This window comes from Aulonocara sp. 'chitande type north' Nkhata Bay, linkage group LG6 (assembly GCF_057382095.1).
Source record: "Aulonocara sp. 'chitande type north' Nkhata Bay isolate Kocher_YH1m ecotype deep benthic linkage group LG6, A_spYH_male_GT1.1, whole genome shotgun sequence".
NCBI lineage: Eukaryota > Metazoa > Chordata > Actinopteri > Cichliformes > Cichlidae > Aulonocara > Aulonocara sp. 'chitande type north' Nkhata Bay.
The window spans coordinates 34,998,423-35,017,638 of NC_141349.1; the positions used below are offsets into that span (position 1 = coordinate 34,998,423).

General features: G+C 40.0%; 1 protein-coding gene across 5 annotated transcripts in view; it reads right to left on the bottom strand.

Moving 5' to 3' along the window:
- Positions 1-19,216, bottom strand: part of tsc2 (TSC complex subunit 2) — a 33,815-nt gene that overhangs the window by 9,803 nt on the left and 4,796 nt on the right. For 4 of the 5 annotated variants that reach the window (XM_086296561.1, XM_086296558.1, XM_086296557.1 and 1 more), the window contains exons 6-28: positions 18,837-18,954; positions 18,687-18,735; positions 17,648-17,773; positions 17,434-17,507; positions 17,206-17,332; positions 15,440-15,583; positions 15,054-15,191; positions 14,846-14,949; positions 14,617-14,698; positions 14,148-14,303; positions 13,940-14,059; positions 12,574-12,696; positions 12,388-12,494; positions 12,128-12,293; positions 11,638-11,760; positions 11,409-11,543; positions 9,977-10,166; positions 9,797-9,890; positions 9,612-9,714; positions 8,459-8,553; positions 5,307-5,447; positions 1,845-2,006; positions 1,583-1,744 (exon numbers count right to left, since the gene is read on the bottom strand). In XM_086296561.1, coding sequence (XP_086152687.1) covers positions 1,583-1,744; positions 1,845-2,006; positions 5,307-5,447; positions 8,459-8,553; positions 9,612-9,714; positions 9,797-9,890; positions 9,977-10,166; positions 11,409-11,543; positions 11,638-11,760; positions 12,128-12,293; positions 12,388-12,494; positions 12,574-12,696; positions 13,940-14,059; positions 14,148-14,303; positions 14,617-14,698; positions 14,846-14,949; positions 15,054-15,191; positions 15,440-15,583; positions 17,206-17,332; positions 17,434-17,507; positions 17,648-17,773; positions 18,687-18,735; positions 18,837-18,954 — 2,839 coding nt within the window. The remainder of the gene's footprint in view (positions 1-1,582; positions 1,745-1,844; positions 2,007-5,306; positions 5,448-8,458; positions 8,554-9,611; positions 9,715-9,796; positions 9,891-9,976; positions 10,167-11,408; positions 11,544-11,637; positions 11,761-12,127; positions 12,294-12,387; positions 12,495-12,573; positions 12,697-13,939; positions 14,060-14,147; positions 14,304-14,616; positions 14,699-14,845; positions 14,950-15,053; positions 15,192-15,439; positions 15,584-17,205; positions 17,333-17,433; positions 17,508-17,647; positions 17,774-18,686; positions 18,736-18,836; positions 18,955-19,216) is intronic. The other variant, XM_086296560.1, reaches the window with a different exon arrangement.

Consider the following 19,216-nt stretch of genomic DNA (forward strand, 5'->3'; position numbering starts at 1 on the left):
GTTTTCTTCCCATGCACAACGGATGGTAATGTTTTTGTCACTTTTTATGGAATCAAACTCAAAGGTCAGTACTTCCACGCTTTAAACGCTGCACGCTCATATTTTCTCCCGCACTCGATATATTATCCATTGTTGATCTGCATACAGCTGTTGTCACGAACGTCGCACTTGCTTACGTCACTGTCATGAGACATACTCGCAAATTTAAAAAAAAAAAAAAATCAAAAAAAAAATCAAAATTTTAGTAACGCAGTAACGCAGCGTACTTACGGGAAAGTAACAGTAATCTAATTACAGTTTTTGCAATAGTAATCCCTTACATTACTCGTTACTTGAAAAAAGTAATCAGATTACAGTAACGCGTTACTGCCCATCTCCGTCTGTGACACTGTTGATCAACTTAGTTTATCATTTTGGAATTTGTTAATTTTGTAATTGTTAAATATTTAAGTTCAAGTTTTAATGTCAACAGTTTTGCTATTTTTCTTAATTGCAGGTTACAATTTTTAAAAAAAAATTTTTATTAGACATTTTGTCTTTAAGAATTAAGCTAAAATGATTGCAATTTGGGGCAGCACGGTGGCACGGTGGTTAGCACTGTTGCCGCACAGCAAGAAGGTCCTGAGTTCAATTCCACCATCAGGCCGGGGTCTTTCTGTGTGGAGTTTGCATGTTCTCCCCGTGTTTGCGTGGGTTCTCTCCGGGTACTCCGGCTTCCTCCCACCGTCCAAAGACATGCAGCTTGTGGGGATAGGTTAATTGGATAATCCAAATTGTCACTAGGTGTGAATGTGAGTGTGAATGGTTGTCTGTCCCTGTGTGTTGGCCCTGCGACAGACTGGCGACCTGTCCAGGGTGTACCCCGCCTCTCGCCCTATGACAGCTGGGATAGGCTCCAGCGCCCCCCGCGACCCCGAAAAGGATAAGCGGAAGCGAATGGATGGATGGATGGATTGCAATTTGTCCTGAAGGGGAGGGGTCTAGATCAATATTTCATGGCTATTCATCCACTAAATGTCAAAATATTTTACTCAGAAGGATAAATGTCAACCCCATGGTGGCACTACAGGGTAAATGCCATGTGGTAGGTGGTCTATTGTGTTTATTTCCAGCTCCATCGTTTCATTCTTAGTCTTCTTGGACTAATAGAGTAGCTTTGTATGATTCCCATTTCAAAATAATCCTATATTTATCTTCTTCTGGGCCTCTAGGCAGCTACTCAGTTCAACCTGTGTGTGTGTGTGTGTGTGTGTGTGTGTGTGTGTGTGTGTGTGTGTGTGTGTGTGTGGTCACTCTCCTTTTAAATAGCTTGCCTTCGGAAACTAATTGTCTCAGCAGCAGGTATGTGGGGCTTCTATGCTGACATTACACAGAGCCAAGAAGATCTGTGTTTAGAGCAGCATAATGCTCTTATAATTAACTTTTGGCCCACCGGCTCACCGGGAAGAAAAAAGAAAAAAAAAAAAGGGAAGAAAGTAAAAGTGGAGCATCTCTTTGATTAAGTAAAGGGTGATAGATAGAGTGAGGTCTGGCAGTTGAAAGCAGACAAATTCCTTTTAGTATGTGTGCAAGCATGCATCACCTGGTCAATTCCCCTCCTCCTCCTCCCAGGCGATCAGCCATGTCCAGGCCCAGCAGCGCTTGTGTTCTGACCCCTCCGCTGGTTGTTATGGTGACCAACTTGTTGCCCACCAACCAGGTCATACTGCGGCCTCCTGCTAACAGGAACTCTGCGATGGGAGACCTAAGAGAACAGAGGCCAAAATCATCACTCTTGCTGCTTTTTCCAACTCTTTTTACAAAATATGAGCATTAAAAAAAAAAAAATAAAAAATTCTTCCAACCTCTTGGGAAGTGCAGAGAAGTTGGAAAATACATATCGGGCCATCATGTCAAGACAAGTCTCTGTGAGCTCTAGGTGGACAGTTTTCAGCCCCTCGTCGGCCTGAGTTACTGCATTTTCATCGGCAGAGCCCAGACTGCATGTGGTGGTTGAGGTGTGCATCCTAAAAGGTGGAAACAAAGAGACAAATAAAGAACAGCAAAAGGTGGAGAAGAGCGAGTTGAAGGTGCAAGCTCCTCGCATATTTAATGTGTAAAGTGCACAGAAACATGCAGGTTCTGATTTATTGGTGCAGAGAAAACTGCAAGAAGAATCACACAATCACTCGTGCTCATGTCCGTGCCTAGATCACATTCATCACAAGCACACATGGAAACGTGCATTCATTTGTTTACAGTTGGGTTCATAAGTATTTGGAAAGGATTACAAATTTTGCATTTTTGCCTCTGTATACCATCACATCGGTACTAAAAGAAAGCAATCAAGATGTTACTCTAGTACCTCAAAATATTGCACTGTTTAGGAACTACAGCCATTGGCTCAGAAGAAAACTTTGGTATCTATTGCTGGGAACTCAGTATGTGGAAAGTTTAATGATTTTAATGCATTCCCCAGCCTTGTACCCAAAGGTTAACAATAAAACGTATGCGTCAAGCCTTACCATAGCCCTAACCAAATCCTAACCTCAACCCTTAAGTTTCAATTAATTGTAGGGCCTTACAACATAAAAACCCCCAGAGATAACTACTGTTATGCTAGGTAAATAAAACTGAGTTATTCCACACTCTCCACTCTTTAACAAGATTATGTGGACATATGAAACTAAAGACAGAGGCAGAGTTTATTGATCCAAAGCATTTCACATCATTTATCAAACACCGTGAAGAAATTTTTGACAGTGCAAGCATGTAAATATCCCAGTGGAACAGGGTCACTAGTGTTTATACAGTTTTAACCGTTGATAATAGTAGCAGAAATAAGTCTGATGTGCAGAGTTACATAGTTATAGTATAGAGAGTATGCAAAAAACAGTTGATTGAAAGAAAGCTGAAAGTCTAGACGTCTATCACCTCCTGACGGCTTCACTGTAAGTTGATATGATAATGTAAAGAGGCAAAATTGTGTACACTCACTGTCTAAATATTTACGGACCCAACTTCTTATGCTCAACCACCATATGATGATTACATTTTCTCTAAGTGCACACGCAGAGACACATGCTGGGACAAGTAATACATAGCTTTGCATGCCCTGATACCACACTGATTCTCCTTCTAAATGTAAAAAAGCTCTCTCTGCGAGGGTAAAAGGATCTGTAATATTTTGATGCAGAAAAACCAGCAGGTAGAAGCTACGTGTGACTCGATGTGTTTAACGGTATGTTAATGTTTCCACTGAAGTCAAATCTTTCAATTAGCATTCACTGTGCAGCAGCTTTTTGTATTCACAAGAAGCATTTCTCCGTGCTCTATACAAGAATCAGTTTGGAAGCAAATTTACAGATGTGAACATCAGCTCAAGGGAGATAATGGACGTGTTTTGAAAGCTTGCTGCTTAGAAGTAAACATGCTCAAAATGAGCAATTTACAGCAACACTCCAGCCCATGTTACTTGCCAGATGTTACTTCTCCTCACAGTGGGGAGTATTAAAGACATGTGGACTGTTTTTCAAAGCCAAATTATAAAGAAATGCAAAAATGAAAGAAAACATCAAAGATTAAAACAAGAAAGTAGTGATGCAATGGATTAAAAAAAGAGAGCAAGAGGTCCTTAGTTTTTTGTTTTCTTTTGTTTTTGTTTAAAGCCTCCATTCTTCTTACCTATAGGTCAAATTTAAATACTCTATGAAGGTTAGGGAAGGTCTAGGCTGGTAGGAATACAACTATATTTTCAGAATTTCAAAGATTTATGTAGAAATAGTGTTTTCACTTTAAATGTATTGAGCATGAAAATATAGGCACACATACAGACTAATACTGGTGCGTAGATCTTTTGTATGAGGCTCAAAGAAATCTCTCAAGTCCCAGAATGTGAATCAGCAACTATTCAATCACATTTTATAACTACTATTCTTCTACTGACGATGACTTATTTTTCATTTCAGTGTTTAATGGACACATACTCCAAAAACATGACCGTGACAGACTCACGACTGAAGCAGTACGAGGTTTGCTGCTTTGTCATACCATCACATGCTATTGTACTTCAATTCACTGACATTACCCAATTTAAAGTAAAGAAAAACAAATGTAACCTTATCTAATCCCATACAGTTTTTCCAATGAAAATGTCGCCTTGAAGACTGAAAGCTTTGAATGCGGTCACGTTATGCTAGATGGAGTAAGTGTCCATATGGAGGTGAATTTTAAACCCAGTTCACACAAAAATCAGCTCTGAGAGCAAAAGCAGATTATCAGCCAGTCAACAGTTAAAGCAGGTTAAAGAGAGCAACACTGCAGTTGTTTAGTCCCACTAATTTTGTGTTTGTCGTTGAACATTAAACAGTACTTTTAAGCATATACAAGTACTGAGCTGCTGCTGCCATCTGGTGGCAATACTAGTATGACCTATGACAATCAATTGGTGTGAGCAGCCTCATCTAACAACTGCAATGTTGCATTGTACTTCTTCCAGATGCCCAAGAAAGTCAGCCAAGGACAGATAAGCATATGACGATTAGTGAGGAAGAGTGTTTCTGTGGATGTGCGCGATGTGAATGATGTGTTGATCAAACTGTTAAAAGTTCATCTCAACCCAGCTAGTTCTGAAATCCCGCACTAGGAGATTGCCATGGTCATAGCAGTACAGTGGATGTTTCAGTGGAACAAAACAAAACTAAAATTATGTCAAGCAAGCAAACAAAAGCTGTTGTGTTGCTGTTGCCAGAGTCACTGGTCGAAGAAGCAGATGTGCTCCCAAAGCAAACAGAGGGAGCCAAAGTAGGGGGTTGCAGTTGTTTACAGTGAAGTTTATAAAGATCCCACCACTGCTTTGCACCAGTTCCTTCTGCCATTCATTTGTTGTTAGGCGAATCAAAATCAGTCAGCAATGCACCCAGCACATAAAAGACACATACAAATAAAATCAAACCAAAGCAAAATGTAAGAAACAAACAAACAAAAAAGCAAAATCTGTGTTAGAGCAAAGTGAAAAACATCAATAAAGTGAAAAGATGCTTTCCCACATCTTCAACAAACACTGCATGCAAAAGCAAATCAGAAAAAACAACAACATTGAAACCAGCACAAATATAAACACAGCCCAAAACAAACCAAAAAGGTCGACACATAAACCTTCCTCCAGCATGCACCACCCACTCCAGGTGCCCCTGGCAACAAATCTCCCCAGCAACACCCCCCCAAAGACGGACAATGACCCTAGACCCCATCAATCCCATGAAGAAAGCAGTAAGTGTTTGGGTTGTTATTGGTTTTTGTTTTGTTACCCAGAAGGCTCGTCTAACCTGCGGACCGCATGTTCGGAGACGCTGATGCTGCGGGAGCGGAAAGCGTCCATGGCTGAAAGGTCCCTCAGCTCTTTAACTGGAGAGCTGCTGCTATTGGCTACCGCTGCTGCTGCCTTTGCCACTTTTGCTGCCCGCAAGCTGAGTGGTGAGGAGTGTCCATGGCAAAGGGCGAGGGGGATTGGGCCCAAGATGGAGTAACGGTGGCGTTGGGGCAGTGAGAGGACGGGGTCATCGTGAGGGTGGTGGTTTGGGAGTGTGGAGGAAGTGTGGTGTAAAAGTATACCAGGAGACAGCAGGAATCATCACCAGAGAACCAGAGCAACATGAGCAGGTGGATCAGGAGCGCACGCCACACATGGAGAGGGGCAGGGTACAAAGGAGAGGGCCACAAAGGTCAAAGGGCAGCGTCACATGAGGAGGGAGGGATCAGGAGCAATGTAGAAAGGATCCAGGATGACACAACCACCCCCAAAACCACAACCACACCAAACACAGGGGGCAGTGGAGAGGGGGAAGGGTCAAATAAAGGAAAAACAAAACACGGTGAAAATTAACAGCAGTGAACATTATGAATCAGATTACAGGAGAGTGGAGAAAGAAAAAAAAGAGGGTTAAAAAAAATAAAAGGATACACGCCAACTAAACAGAAAACAGAGAAGCTACAGCAGAGGGGGAAACAGCTTCTGCTATTCAGAAAAGAAAATACACAGAAAGTATTCAGGAGAGCAACAAAATAAACATTACTTCACACAGCAGGTTTGTAGAGAAGCCAAGGACTAGTACAGAAGTATAACCGTAGGGATGAACTCAGCACAGGCTTTATGATAGAAGTTAAAACACAAGTGAAACATAAAGCTGGATGAAACCAGAGGGTTGAAGCACAGCAGCCTCGGACTGGACCAAATACTAGTTTAGTATCATCACCAAATAATGTATGCATTTTTTATGTATGCAAAGGTAATGTTTGGACACAGTGGAACGTTTGCCAAGAACATTTTAAGAATTAAATTAATTTAAACTTGACATTCTGACCATCATCCTGGTGGAAACTGAGCTGAGGAACTCCAACCTCATTATGAGCAATGAGCAGCACAAGAACTGTGATACCAGAATATGGAAAACTGAAACCATTATGGAAGAATTAATGTTAGCAGAAGCATTTTGGATTACTGTGGAGAGCTGCAACAAGGATTTGCTGTTTTGTTTTTTAATTACCAAGTTAAAAATACTGGAAGGGCTTCATAAAAATCTAAGACAATTTGTTAACACAAATCTAAGAAAAGATGGAAAATTAATAAAAATGCCACAATAAACGTGAGCGTAAAAGTAGAGATCACATTAGGAAAAGAGGAAGATGAATATTATAGTGTCTCTGAAATTCACTGGGTAAACTCTGGTTTAACTGGGATTTCTACACCAAATACTTATTTTTAAAACATGTATTTTTTGTGTATGGCAACATTGGTGTCTCTATTTTCTTAAGACGTCGTCCACAATCAAACACCTGATTAATCAGAAAAAGATTAAATAACTACAATTTTGTAATACGCAATTTTAGTTGCTGACTCAAAAAGAGACAACCACTGGTGTGCCTGAATATTTACCTAGTTGGATATTCACTATTTGAGCTGGATTTTGATTTTTGAAGTGCACATTTCAATTTTTTTTTAGATAAATCAGCGTGTGCAATCACACTTCAGTCTCTCCCTATGATGCTGCCTTAGCAACTTTTCATAGCTCTCTAACAGCATATTTATTTATTGCATTTAGAAAAACATCTATAGACAGAATTATCTCGCCTGTAAATGTCTTGCCCTCCTGCTACTGCCTCCACACTCTCTCCTCCTGCTTTGTTCAGCGTGTGAGAAAACAGCAAGCTACAGCACTCATACCAAACAAAATAATAGACCTATCACTTCTAACTTTCTCACAAAGGAGAGCTGCAGAAAAAGTGTAGTTAAGACACAGAGTAGTCAAGTTTGAGCTTCAGTTCTGCGATGACTCCTTGCAGAATCTACACAGCAGTTGCACTTGTACTTGTGTGCATGTGTGATCTGCATTGCTCTACCCTCACAAGCAAAACTGAGCTGATTAGTTTGGACTTGGCGATAATTACTGAACAAAAGTTACTTTTAAGGAAACTCGGGAAAGAGAACATTTTAGTAGCAACTGAGTTGGGGATTATGACAGCTTTGGAAATAAGAAAAAATAATGATGCCTACATTGACAGAATACTGGCTATTACATTAGCATAGTAAGCAAAGTAAAAACTATCACAGCCTAATGCATTTTGTTAATGGTTTACCATCTTTACATGGTAAAACACTTTACAAGTGGAATGACAACAATCTGTGTCTTTGTAGTTACATTTCTTGGTGGGTACTACAGTATAGCATATGCGGTGGCACAATTTAAAGCAGTATTATTAATTAATGCAAAAAGACCCCTGTTAAGTACCCTTCTCTCTGTGTTACAGTCTAGAGTGTTTTAAAAAGTTACTTTGTACATGTTTTTAAATGTACACTGTTCATGTGTGGACAACCAAACAACATTCACACTTTGTACGAATGAGAATGGCACCTTGCTGAGAAAAGCTTCTTTATCACTCTGTGTGAAAGATGGCGTGCATTTCTCTTTGTGTACATGTTCTGTGGTCACAAACAGCAGTCAGACGGCACAGTGTGACAGGGGGAGGGACACCCTGTACCTCTTACTCATGCTATTGCTAGGGATGTACTTTTGTGAGATACAGGTAGTGAAAGCAGTACACAAACACCCGAATAATGATATATAATAATCCACAACAAATATAAACTAAATAAAGGCATAACATTATACAGGTGTTTATGCCATTTTGTCCACCGTCTGTATGACAAATGAGGTGACTCTTGGAAAAATACAAAATAAAAATAAGTGGTGGTATAAGAACACATTTTAAAACATAAAAAAAGCATAAACAGATAAAATGAACTAATGATCACCATGGCAACCTGAGAGGTGTCACTGCAACCATCAGTACGAATCATGCTGAGTCCCCTGTTACCTTGGCTACCCCCAACCCTTTACCACAACAGCAGCCACGTGGGCAGCGTGCGGTGCTGCTGGTTTGTACATTACTGCTGGTGACTGACAGTGAAAACACAGTTTACCTCTTGGGTCTCTCATTGAGGCTGGTGCTTCGGGCACGAAACGGACTCTGCTCATGACTGTCATCGAATGGCAGAAGGGCGTTGGAACGCAAACCCTGAAGGAACACAAAGAAAGGAACCAGATATGCAAAACAAAAGTGGTGACCCAGATTTACAGATGATTACCAGTTGTGCCCCCTCTGCTACAGGTTTCTCAAACTTCACAAGCATCCAGATGCACCTAACTGGACATGTTTCTCCTGAACAGTACAAAAGTTCAATGAAACATCTCTCTGGAGACATTTGAGGTTAAAAGTGTGTTGTGCAGTTACTTAAGCCACCATTGCCAGAGCAAATAAATCCAAGTGAATGCCCAAAAGTGCATTAAGAAGCTGAGACCTCAACTTTTTGCAAAAGAGAAGGGAACAACTATGTGCAATGCAATTCAACACTATCAGAATGCAATGAATAAAAAGTATGAAGTAATAAGTAGAACTGACAAATCCAGTGGAAATATCCAAGGACAATTTAAAAGAATGTTTCAACATATGCTACAATATGCTAATTTGCCTTTTTGTCAAGAGTTCAATTCTCTGTACAATATAAAGCTGCAGCCTGAAGCTGTTAGCTCAGCATAAACACAAAGAGCTGGTCTGTTCTAATGTGAGGGTTATATCTCTGTTGCTTTCCATCTCTTTCTGGAGAAAATACACCAGGGTCACTTTAACATTTTCTCATCTGAGTTTTTATGCTAAGCATAAAAAACAAGTGGAAATGAGGATGGTGAAAACATTCTAAGCCCACTACTGACAAGAAAGCAATCAAACATAAACGTGTTATCTGATAATTACTGGACATCAAGTTATTCTCAAGAACTGAAGGAAGTTCAGAGAGGCTTGTTTCAGATTGCATAAGAGTTTGTAAAAGTTGTTGCCTTTTAATTAAACTATCGTTAAAAGTCTCTGAAAGGAAGACACTTTCTTTTATAAATGTGTGAGCAAGGACAAGGTCCTTTTCAGCGACATTGATTTCAGTGTAGGAGCTACGCATCTGTACTCTCTCTTAGTACTGCATTATTTCTTTTCCTTATATTGTTCATGTGTATGAGCAGGTGAGTAACAGTAAATTCAGCTTCAGGTTTGAAGGCTCTTTTTTGTCATTCACTGTGGTGTACCTTTGTGATATACTGAACAAAGTCCTTGCGGAAGGGTAGTCTGCAGCGTATGAACCACATGGCAATCACATGGTGGGCCAGGGACACAATGTACTGGTTGAACCTGATGGGATTTGAAGAAATACTCAGATCAGAGTGAGTCTCTGCATCAGGGAATACAAAATGTCACATGTGCTAGGACTTACTTTGAGGGGTTAGTGTAAGGTAGTGAGATGGCAAACACGCTGACATACTGCTCAGCTACAAAGTTGGCATACAGATGGGGAAGGCGCACGAGGGCTGTGAAACACAGTCAAAAAAAAAACAACTGAAGACTTTGGCCTTCAACAATATAAAAGAATACAGGAAAAGAGAAAAGTACTCACTGGAGAGAAACTCGAGCATAGGAGATGCCATGGCAACAGTAGCAGAGATGTGAGTGAGCTTGACGATAAGAGCAGGAAGAAGCTTGATCATGATATCAGGCATCTCCACCGTGCACATTGTAAGGGCCACCACACATTGCTTGGCACAGCGGTAAATGAGCCCAGTCTCGAGGCACTGAACCAGTTCTCTCTGCATGTATCAATGAAAGGATGAATGTAATTCCACTTGTATGTTTCCATATACACTCACCAGTCACTACATTTGGTACACCTTGCTACTGCTGGGTTGGACTTTACTTCACCTTCAGAACTGCTTTAATGTGTGGCATATATTCAACAAGGTGCTGGAAAGATTTTGGTTGTTAACATGACAAAATGACAGAAATGCTACAGATTCGTTGCCTGCACATCCATCACTGTTCTATCACCACCACCAAAAGTGCTTTATTGGATTGAGGTCCAGTAACTGAGAACCCCATCTGACACCATTGACAGAGTACAGGATGGATCCATGCTTTCATGTTCTTTATGCAAAAGTCTGACGCTACCATTCAAATGTGTCAGCAAAAATCAAGACTCATCAGACCAGGTGACATTTTGTCAGTCTTCTGTTGTCCGATCTTGATGAACCTGTGCAAATTGTAGGTTCAGTTTCCTGTTATTAGCTAAGTATTGACATCCGCTGCTGTAGACAGCTGTTTCAAGTTTCAACATGCTTTGTAAAACATGGATGTAAGAACTGATATTTAAGTTAATGTTGCCTTCCTATCAAAGCAGTCTCACCATTTTTCTCTGACTTCTTATTTGGACCATTCTCTTTTGATCAGCACTAGCAACAACACCATGTTCAGAGACATTTAAATCGACTGTCTTCCCCACTGTGATGCTCGTTTTGAATTTCAGCTGTCCTCTTGACCAGGACTACAAGCCTAAGTGCATTGAGTCGCTGCCATGTGATTGGCTGATTAGACATTTACATTCACAAGCAGTTGAATGGGTGTCACTAACACTCCATGGACTCAGCGTACACACCATGGAGACTTTGGTGTGTACGTGCATGAATTTTGTTTAAATATGAGTTCTAACAGTAATAGAATGCAAATGTACAACATAGTCAGGCTGCACATGTAATTTGCCAGTTCTGTAATGCAAAGTCTGTCTGGTATATGATTAAGCTAATCTGATCATTCACAGCAAGAAAGTGGGTTTCATGTCCTGCCTTTTCCGGTACTCTCAACAAAACCATGTTATTTCTATCTAAAGCAGAGTACATCCTGTTGTTTGCTGCATGTGAAGACAAGCAACCTGGTTCCAACCTAGTTTTCTCAACATAGCCTAAAGTTGTTTTGTAGATGCTAGCATAAAACTTATCATAGTATCCTGTGAGAAATAGCACAGAAGGTGTTTGATTTCTGCAGACTAGTCTTTGTACCTGTCTTGACTGCTCCAAGTAGTTGTGGTAGGAGGTAATTGCTGTAAGAACGGGAATCACTGCCAGCTGAACATCTGTGCGAGAAAACCCCTCTGGAGTCTTTTTCAATCGCTCTGAGATGAGACGATCTGTCACCTACACACGCAGAAGAGATCAATAAAGATTGAATTCACTCACAACATAATATCCAGTGTATGGATCTGTATTTATGTGCATAAAGTCAGGCTACCATGCAGCAGAGTGTAGAACACAGCTGATCTAAGTTGCATGGTGATGTGAGCAGCAACACTTTGTACTGCAGCATCCATGGCAGCTTGTCAAGAACCAGCTTCAGCACCTTCCAATCCGTCTCCTGTAAGAGAGATAAATCATATCCGAACCTTTTACAGATAAAAGGGAAGTCACTGCAATTATCGGTCACTGCTTCTGCATTCTAACAGCTGCAATGCCTATGATTTAATTCTGATATGAATTCAATACTGTCTGCCAATCAGAAAAGAAACCTGACTTAAAAAGACGAGCTAAATGGGCTTGTTCCAGGGGGGTGCATCTAGCCCCAGTGTAAGATATCTAAGGATTACTCTGAACTTAAAATGTATAGCAACTCTAGTTGAGTCTAAGAATAAAGATACAAAACTAGGCATGAGGCCAACTGTTTAACCACAGAACGTATATATGAACTGTGCAATGCTGTTTGATACAATAATTATTGTGTGTACCATCTTGAGGCACTGCAGGAGGACACTGAAGGCAGGCGAATAGGAAAGGTAGGCTGAGCGTGTTGAGGCTGCTGAACTGGGAGGAGCAGCAGGAGGAGCAGGGCTGCCAGCAGGAGGAGAGGTTGAACCTGCTGGCTTCTTTTCACCAACACGTTTCTCTGGTTCCCTGAAAAACAACAAGAACAAAAGCAAGTGACACAATGTTAGAGAGCTGTCAGTAAGCTCAATACCTTTAGTAAAGGAAATGTTTGTGTTCTCACCCTATATCACAGTAGCAATAAGGGCTGAATCTCATGACACCATCTTTGTTTGGGACCCCAAGACGGTGAAGAGAGTCTGCACGCATCATGAGGAAGAAGTCAAACACCTGAGAAGAAAAAGGAGGAATCAACAAAGAAATGATGTAATAAGAGGTAAAAACATTTGAGCAGTGACAGATCACCTACCTTTAGTCTAATAGTGGAGGCGATAGTTGAACAGTACTTGTTCTTGTAATGAAGCTGCAGGTGGCTGATAAGCAACTCATAAACACGACTCGCATGGCTGGCTGGCAGACTGTAAAGTTTGCTCTGTCAGAAGAAAAAGGATAACATGTTATCACCAGGTAAAATATAATAAATATTTAGTTTATTTGATAAACCTTGATAATCTTAGTTTTGCTAGCTTAATGAAAGTCTTAGGCAGCATGCAACATTTCATATCAATTTAACACACTATAAATAGTTCACTTCTAATAGTTTGTTTTGTTTTTTTTCTTCCATCTCATGACCCTTACCATGTACCTAACAGTTGGCTAAGTATCATGAAATGCAAGCACATGACACCACACTGGCAAAAATATCCAACATTACAAAACAGTAATTACAGACACAACATAATTACAGACTTTGCAGAGTGGTCACCAAGAAGGCTGAAATCTATCGTCATCAACAGTTAATGATTAGAGCTTAATTATGGGATTAATAACTGCCGGGCCAGAACAAGAAGCAAGTCTTGAGTCTGAGCGATTATGTTTAAGATTTTATAAACTTCACACATTGTTCCAAGGATCGATTTTTATTGTAAATCAACTTTGTTTAAGAAAATACAACATTTGTATTAGTCCGTAGATAAATCATGTTTTGCTGTCCAGGTATATACATCAATTTACATTCGATTTATATTAATAAAACTGGATGACACCTGAGAAGCTGACAGGCAGGTCTGTTAAGCTTGCGACATTAAGCATTAGTTTAGTCTTTCCATCATTAAAAGTTTTAGCTGCTAACTCATTTCATTAAGAGGATTTTTTTAAGTTACGTAAGCAGCAGCTAGCACTAGTTGGAAAAAAAAAAGTTTTCCTTTAATACATTTTTAGGCCGGAGAGGGCAGTCGATAGGTATGTGTCAGATAACCAGGTCAGAGTACAGTCACTGCAGCATGACAGCAATGCAAAGACGCAGTGAGGCAACATAACAAAAACTGTTTTGGGTTTGGTTAATTTGGACAAATTAATTGTCCAATTTTTTGTTTGTGAATTACATTTTCTTTGCTTGTTATATTCTCAGCGTTTTGTGCCATAAAGAGATCTTTGAGCTCTTAATGGTAAAATGTCGCCAAATAAAATGACATTTACAGTCTGACAGCAGTCAACAAAGCCAATTTTAGTCCATTTTAATGTGTATTGAACTGTTCTGGGGGGAGGGGGATTTCTCCATTGATTGATGTCATTTGATGCCCTACATTGTGATAAGTCACTGTGGAAGAAACTATGTCTTAATATTCTATTTTAACTCACCCACAACTCTTCACATCTACTACTTTTATGTATACCTGCAGGATTTCAAGCAGGCCCAGAATAGCAGTCCTGACGTCCTCCATAGGAGACTCTGCTGTGGGGTCTCTCTCAGAAACCTCTAGGGGCCCTGAACACACCAGAGAGCGGCTAGACACCTAAAAAATAATTATAAAATGGAGAGAAGTAATGACATTGTGACAGAAATGGGGCGGTTTTGTGTGATTGCATGTACTCTTTTTGTACCCGTTCAATGATGTCCAGCAGGCTGGTGAAGTGGTGCGTGTTGCAGCCCTCAGCGAGGTCTACTAATAGCTGAGTAGCCTGTTTTCTAACTGCCAAGTCCCGGTCTTCAGCAATCCCACTGAGCTGGGGAATCACCACCATTTCAATCAACTCATCCTGGAGAAAAAATAGAAAATAAGCAAAGAACACAAAAAGGAAAAGTATGATTTTTTTGAAAATCATAAACGGAGCTTGTACAAATGTGTCAAACATTTGTACAAGCTCCGTTTCAAAAATAAATTGCATGTAAATAAATTTTGGGAGGCTCAGAAGTATGTCAGCATCTGAGTGGTGCTTGCTACTATCGAAATATCTTCTTCAGTAAAAATTGGAACTATGGCAAGAGAAATGCACCAGAAGCTTTTCAGTCTGGACAGCGGACTGGAATTACACAGGTTTCTGATGTGAGCGTGTATGAGAGAGCACAGACCTCATAGAGCTGCCGGTTGGTACTGAGAACGAAGGACAGGATATGAAGCACTTTGATTCTTATCACACTGCGAGTCTCGTTCCTTTCACAGAGCAAAAGGGTGAGATAACAGAAAGGGACAGCGGAGATTAAGATACTTCAGAGATAGAACAAGAACGAGATCCAACATCACAAGGATAATACTATAACCTCCCTGAGATATATACGTGTGTCAGTGTGTGTGTCCTACCTGAAGAATTTCTCCATGAGCCGGTGAAGGCTCTGAATCCAGCCTTCTTTAGCAGGCTGGATAGACTGAGCCCTGTAGGAGATAAGTGTCAGCACTGATGCATCCTGCAAAAGATAAGATTCAGATTAGTGGGGGGGGGCAACGCAGTGTAAGAGGTCTAAATTACAACAAAAGTTGGAGGAGGACAGAAGATAATCAAAGCACTAACTGGTCTTTTATCAGCACATTTCTCCACCAGGCTGAAAAACTTCTCAGTGGAGCCGTGGTAACCGTTTTGTTCATAAAGCTCTTCCACGGTGGTCAACAGTTCATAAACAATGGCCTTTAGTTCCGCACTGCCTATTGTCTGTGAAAACAAGAGGCACACCACTTGGTCAAGCTAGAACCATTACTTTTTATTCTGTATACTCAACCAGATAAAAAACATAAAAATTAAAAACTACAGCTCTGCATATTTAATTTGGAAAAAGTCCTTCCTAAAACAAGCCCAAATGGGATTTGGGTCTCCAGCTGGAATCAAACAACAACAACAAAGGTGTTAACTACTACACTATGAAGCATGGTCAATCACAAGTGAAATATATTTTCAAGAACCTGAATCTGTTGCAACAGTCGCTCTATGATGCCGAGTAGGATGTCCCATGTGACCACTTGTAGCTCTTTACCGTACTTTTTGATGAGTCTTGTTATTGAAAGAACAATTTCGTAGGAGACCACCTCGTTGGCACATGACATGGCCTGAGGGACAGAAATAAAAGTCACTTATTCAGCACAGTCATCATATCAAGTGCAGTCATTTTACCCCCGTATAATCTTTCAACCTCAGGTTTGATCTAAACACATGGCAACAACTTAAAGTTTGACTACATCCTGCATGAAAGAAAATATCTGTATGACTTTGAACACAAAAGTGAAAATCTATGCCACGGGTTTGGAAGTCAGACAGTCTGTTCTTTTCACCCTATTGTGCAGATTTCCAGCTCCATATTTTTGATGCAAAGCAAAGCTATTCTATATTAGAGCATCTTTGTGTCAAAATTATCCTCATTTATCTTACAATGGACCTTTTTGCAGCTCCTCTTTTGTCCGCTGTCTAAAACAAGCAATTTTAGGCCTCATTCAATCCAGAAGCACAAAAAAAGTTTCATAATTCTTTGATTTTTTTTTTTTTTTAATGAATTCTTAACAATAATAAAGCCACAAAGTAGAATATTATCCCGAATTTAAAACCACTTCTTTAAGCCAATTTTCTACTTACTGGCTCCTCCTTGCAATCAAAAACATTTGAAAACCATGTGAGTGGGGTTGCTGTGCTCACAGACAGAGCCCTGTGCTTGAAATGACCACAAGAACGACTAGCGATGGGAATCAAGAACAAGTTCTTGTACACAACAAGTTCCGAGTAGCCCAGTTCCCTGGAACTGTTAGTCTGCTTGCCTATCGAGCCCGCTTATCGGTTCCACTTGCACTACAATCAGCCAATTTGTTTGCGGGTCGGAGGTGGAAGATGGTGGCACAGTCTACAGCATGGATATGAACATTCGTTTTATTGCACAAAATGACGAGGACATGATAGTAAAGTGGAAACTGCATCAGAGACAGAAACTGCAGTATTATGCTGGTAGCACAATTTTGGCTCATTGCAAGCATCTACAGAGACCGCAGCATGCTAACACTAAGCTAGCCAAACACCATGCTAACACCAAGTTAGATACCTAAATAGTAAGAGAAAGATCAAATGTGAGTCCTTATTAGGATAGGGATTTGTGTTGGTGTTTGGGGCTGAAGCCTCAGGTTTATATAGTTAAATAGTAATTATGAGAGTGTGTTTCAGCTATTTTACAGAGTAACATGAAAGTAATATAGGAGTATAATGAATTACTTTCTCTTTGGGGTAATTAAGTACCATACTGCATTACAAAAAAGTGTTCTGTGAAATCTTTTTTTTAGTAATGCTCCAACCTTGATCACAACAAAAATGGGAAATACCTCCAACATGAGCATACATTTGACTCACAGCATGCAATTAATTTGCATGAATGTAATGTCTTTGATACGCTGCACAGCAATGGTGGTCACTCTCAAAGTGGACCCAGTGAGAACTCAATGAGCAAATTCTTATAAATTCCCATCCTTTTTAAGGAAATTTGCTCTGAATGACATTTCACAGATTTAAGACCAGGGGAGCAGAAAATAAGTAAAAGTATAATAAGTCCTTATAAAACATTAAGAACTCCAGTGTGCAAGAGAGGCTTACCACCATAAAATCCTATCAGTTAAATTTTTGATTATGAGATGTGGACTTGACCCTCAGTATTATAATCTCATTGCAAAACTGCATGTATATTTATGTGAGTTACCTTGTAGAAAGATGGCAGAACAAGCGTCGGTGTATTTTTGAGTGCAGGCAGTCTGTGTGCGCCCCAAAGCGCCATTCCAACAAAGAAAACTGCTCCTCTTAACAACGGTGCATCCTCCATATACACCCTGGTGGAGGGACAGATCAAAGAAGAACTGCACCATACCTCCAAACTTATATATGCTCATTCACACAAAGTCAGAAATATTGTATATTTAACCAATAATACCTTTCCTCCATAATGCGACACATGGTGTAAATTGCACTATGGCCGAGGTGAGTCCCCAAAACCTTTCTCATTAACTGAAGAACCAGAGAGCAAAACAAAGCGTAGGGACAACAAACGGCACAGAGGAGGACACAGTTATGAATTATGTCCCTTCAAATCATAGACTTCAAACAAGAGGCAGAATTGTATATATGCAGGTGTGTTCTTGCCTCACCTTCCAACAGGACTCGCAAAACTCTTTGACGTTGACCGTACGGCAGAGTGTGATTATGAAAACGGTTAAAGAGTCGGAGGGCAGGCAGTTGTAACACACAACTGCATCGAGCACTTGCAGAGCCACCTGGAAAAATACAAAGGTTGGAAATACTAGTGACCACCAGCGCTACAAAACAGTCTGAGGTTCACAAATCAAAAAATATGGTAGGGTTTGTCTAAATGGTAGGTTTAACTGAAGCTAATGATTGTGATTTACTCAAAAACATTTACTTTAATACATCAGATTAAAACCATCTCTAGCTTTGGCGTACAGAGTTTTCACATATAATAAATATATGGACACTGGACAGTTATTCAGTAATTTTTCTTAAACCTGCAGGTTCGTGAAGGGCCTGTTATGTATTTACTAAACAAAAACTGCACCTTCTTTTGAAGAGGAATCATAAACATGTCGTGCAAAGGCCATTACACACTGAGGGTGTTGCAAAAAAAAAAACTGTTGCAAAGTTTTTGTGAAAAATTCCTCCTCAAACTGCAAAAAAACCCCAAAAAAAACCCAAAAGACTGACGAAAAAATAAATAAAGTGAAATTGGCATCAATGTTGATCCTAATGTTTCTAAACCAGAAAAAGAAGAAACTGAGCAGCAACAAGGAAATTTGAATGCTTTGCTCCAGAGATTAAAACAGTATCACGACCGCTTTTCTACATATTTCAGGATGTCAGTGGGGCAGTTTGAGCTTTTGTTGGCACACTTGGAAACACGTCTGAGGAGGCAGAGAAATACTTTCAGGAGTAAATTGATCTTGAATAGCATCAAACTGTGTCTCTTAGGTAAAACAGTACTCTTTCACCATTTCCATGCTACAAGTGTCCATCTTGCCAAATGCAGTGGTTTAAGCGGTCAGATGTGTTTATTTGCAACTGGAAAAAAAAAAAAAGTCCCCAAAAATATTTTTAACATGCAAAATGTTTGCACAAATGTTTGCTGTCCAGTGTGTAAAAACCTTTAACTGTCAAGTAATTTGAAATACCAACCTCAATATCAGTCGAAGACGTTGTTCTGTTGCACAGCAGGCAAATTTTCCTGCAGAGAGCACAGAAGAACGAGTAGGAAAAAGAGACACTGAGACCAATTGCTGAGTAAGAGAGAATCATTGTGTGTGTGTGTGGATTTCTCTGACTCACTGGACCATGATGGAAACATTTTGGTCCAAGTAGCAGCTATTGAATTTCACCAGATTAACAAGAACATGGAGAAAGTCAGATGTAAGGCCTATATCCATCCACAGGAGGACAAAGCGTGCTGAGAGAGGAAAGCAAATAACATAGAAAGAAAAAAAAATTCATGTGAAAAGTATTAATGCAGGTCAATACACTATGGCAAATAAAACTATTCACAGTAGTATAAACACAACAGTTAAAAATACTACTAAAAAAGTAGCTCAAATAAGGCTGAATATATGATGTCACATTTCTCAGATAATACTGGGATCAAACTATCTTGGATGTGGGTATTTGTCCTATGAAAGGTTTCCCTACCACCTTTGAAAAAAAAAATAAATCCT